Source organism: Myotis brandtii, unplaced genomic scaffold (assembly GCF_000412655.1).
Source record: "Myotis brandtii unplaced genomic scaffold, ASM41265v1 scaffold87, whole genome shotgun sequence".
NCBI lineage: Eukaryota > Metazoa > Chordata > Mammalia > Chiroptera > Vespertilionidae > Myotis > Myotis brandtii.
The window spans coordinates 598,119-601,763 of NW_005371548.1; the positions used below are offsets into that span (position 1 = coordinate 598,119).

At 44.6% G+C, this 3,645-nt stretch overlaps 1 protein-coding gene across 1 annotated transcript; it reads right to left on the reverse strand.

The window, feature by feature from the left end:
- Positions 1 to 2,614: 2,614 nt before the first annotated feature.
- On the reverse strand, positions 2,615 to 3,639 carry BEX4 (brain expressed, X-linked 4). Its single transcript, XM_005884887.2, has 2 exons — positions 3,549 to 3,639; positions 2,615 to 3,206 (listed from the first exon to the last, which is right to left on the reverse strand). Exon 2 carries the CDS (start codon positions 3,199 to 3,201, stop codon positions 2,839 to 2,841), a length of 363 nt encoding a protein of 120 aa, XP_005884949.1. The 5' UTR covers positions 3,202 to 3,206; positions 3,549 to 3,639; the 3' UTR covers positions 2,615 to 2,838.
- Between the last annotated feature and the right edge of the window lie 6 nt (positions 3,640 to 3,645).

Here is a 3,645-nt window from a genome sequence, read left to right on the forward strand (position 1 = left end):
CCCTGGTTAGGGCTTGTGTAGGAGACAACCAGTCGATGTGTTTCTCTCACATTGATGTTTCTCTCTGTCTTTTCCTCTCTTCCACTCTCCCTAAAAATCCATGGAAAAATATCCTCAGATGAGAATTAACAACAAAAAAAGTGCCTGTGAGTTTACCACCTTGCATTTTCAGACCAGACTCTCCATGATCTCCTTCTGCTAGACAGAAGATGAAAGATCTTTCTAACTCCAAAATGTTATAAGGGGCACAGAGTCCTTCCTAAACGTGTGTCTCAACAAAACATGCAGGGACTCTGATGACTAAAGTGAACATTAAATAAGCAGTATTCTATCTAATAAAGAGGAATATGCTAATTAACCCTCACACCGTCGAAAAGATGGTGGCACCCACAGCCAATAAGGAGGGAATATGCTAGTTGACTGCCACATCCGCAAAGATGGCAGCACCCACAGCCACCCAGGGCCAGCCCGAGGCACAGGCAAGCCTCGGATGGTGGCTGCCCAGCTGCCCAAGGCTCAGGTAACCAGGGCCGGCCGAGGCTTGCACTGCCGGCAGTGGCAGTGGCAGCAGCAGAGGTGTGATGGGGCGTCGCCTTCCCCTGATCGCCGGGTCGCCTCCCTTCCCTGAGGGCTCCTGGACTATGAGTGGGGGCAGGCCGGGCTGAGTGACCCCCCTCCAGTGCATGAATTTTCATGGGCCTCTAATTTTTATATAAGTTGCACATGTTTGTTTATCCATATCACTGGTAATCAGTACACATGGCAAGAATTTCCAAATCATGTCTTATGAAGACACTGTGTGAGGAGACAAGTACCCTGAAATGGGAATTGTGGTCCCAGCTATACCACTAACTGTGACCTTGGGAAAATCACTTTCCTCTCTAGTTTCCTTATTTGTGAAATGAAGTTTCAATTTTTTTTACCCTGTGATGTACTGTTAGAAATACCATAAGGTGACAACATTTCCTACATGTAAAACTAAAACAAGTTTCTTAAAATAATTCTTAACACTAGTCATCAATTAGGGACTCTGATGTGTTTTGTTCTATTCTTTTGTGTTTAAAATTTTTTTCATGCTTTTAAAAATATATTTTTATTGATTTCAGAGAGGAAGGGAGGAGGGAGATAGAAACATCATTGATGAGAATCATGGATTGGCTGCCTCCCACATCCCCCCCCGTGGGGATCGAGCCTGCGACCCAGGCATGTGCCCTTGACCAGAATCGAACCCTTTGGTCTGCAGGCCAACACTCTATCCACTGAGCCAAACCAGCCAGGCTTTTCATGCTTTTTTATTGACTTTTAGAGAGAAAGGGAGAGGAAGAGGAAGAGAAACATCAATGTGAGAAGAAAACATATATCAGCTGCCTCCTGCCCACACTCTGACCAGGGATTGAACCCACAACCTAGGTATGTGCCTTGACTGGTAATCGAACCTGCGACCCTTCCGTGTACTGGATGACACTCCAGCTGAGCCACACTGGCCAAGGCCTATTGCGGTTTTTTAAAAATTGCTTTTTTTTTTTTTTGGTTAATCCTCAACCAAGGATATTTTTCTCCATTGATTCTTAGAGTGGAAGGAGGGTGGGAGGGGAAGAGAAAAACATCGATGAGAGGGAGACACATCGATTGTCTCCCCCCATTTGCCCCCAACCAGGGCAGGAATCAAATCTGCAACCCTCCAGTGCACAGGCTGATGCTCCAACCAAGTGAGCCACATTGGCCAGGGCCTTTTTTTTAAAATTGCTTATCACCCACAAAATGGATTTCAAGAGCCATAATTGGTGGCAATCCTCACGTTGAAGAACACTATGGAGGGTCTTTAGGATTTCTTTCTGCTGTATTCTAAAAATACTAGTGTCTGCATTGGGAATGTAGAAAAAAAATATTTAAAAAAAACAGCCCCAGTCTTGCTGAGTCCTCTTTGATTTTCCTCAGCTTAGTTATAAGTCAAATATTCTGCATCTTCAGATGAATACAAAGTATAAAAAATGACCCAGGCCAGATCATCTCTCCCGAGATCTATAGTAGGTGGTAGCCTTGGTACGTAGCATCTCTAAACTCCAGTACCCTCATTTGCCACTTTATTAATCAGGCTATTTTAAAGTCTTATAATTTCCTTTTAATGCACTTTGCCCATTGAATTCAAATAAGTATTCATCCTACTTGTTTACATTTAATATGACAATATATGGCTATGTAGACACATAATACATACGCCAATATACACACCCATCTGTACATAGCTACATACATATACACAATAGTGCCCTCAGGCTTTGTTATACATTACAATTACCCAAGGAGCTTGTTAAAAAGTGGAGATTCTTGAGCTCCAGTCTGAGTCTGGAAGATACGAGCCAGAGGTCTTACATTCTCAAAAAGCTACCCCATCAGTGTTTTTATGCAGATGATAGACTCACACTTTTTGAAAAAAAGTAGGAAGTACAATTTAAAATGGTATCAGGTGTTAAATTATGAGTAGGATCCCTCCTTACTGATTGGTAGGGGACAAGAAAAAGTAGTCAAAGTCAATTGAGATTCTGAGTCCAGGTAGTTAGGAGAGTAAAAGTAATGTTAACAAAGAATAAAAAAACTGGGTAGAATAGGAAGATTGGTTTTTAAGCTGCTTTATTAATTTTACAACATGAAAAGAGTATTTTTCCAAAAACTGGGTGAAATTGCCTTGCTGGACAGAGTTTTACACTGAGACAAAAACATTATTCAATTAGAAACTAGTAAGAGGAAACATCAAAAGGTTTACAGAAAAGTAAACCACAAAACTACTAGTTTTTGGAGTAGAGGCCACATTATTAACCTCAGTGAAAACCTTAGGATTTAAGGTATAAGGCAAAAGTCATAATGATTATCAGGTTCAGGAGTTTGGAAGCGTCTAACATGTCTCATTTGCTGCTCCCTGGTCTTTCTCCTGATTTCCATCCGCTGCATTGCGATCTTTTCTACATTATCTCCCACTTCATTGTGATCAACACGCTTGTTAGACATGGCCCGTCGAAAATTAGGGACAAGTCGCTTAACCCACCCCAGCCTGGCATTTCCTCCAGGCTTCTGGGCTTCGCCTCCTCCCAAATTGCGTGATTCCTCTTCATTCTGCACAAGGGCCTGGTCCGCTCCTTCGTTTTCCTGGTGGGCATTTTCCATGATGAGATTTTTTACTGCTAGTTCCTTTTTGGACGCCATTGCTCCTAGGAGACAAGAGATAGAAGGGACTACTTCATTGGTGGACTGATCAGCACCGAGGACAGAGGCCCTACTATGCACCTTTCTGGATTCAGAGGCCTGAATTTCAAAGACTTTTAAAAATTGCATTTTTCCCGCCAGAGAGGCTCCCTACGCCCTCTAGGGGGCCTCCAGTCCCAGCTCTCCCCCCTCCTATCCCTCGCCCCAAACCCACCATTTTCCCTGCGATCCAAGCCCAGGCCTCTGCAAGCACCAAAACTGAGGACGGGATGGGGGTGGGGTAAGGCTTTGGGGTCTCAGGGCTTTCCATTCAGTCCCGCCCCCCGACCACCGTACCCCGCACCCACCTGGGCCTATCCTTGCAGGCGGCTCCTCCTCCCGATTCTCGCCTGGAGCGCGCGGCCGCGACTCTGGGACCCGAAGACCTGCAGGGGCCGGCGAGGG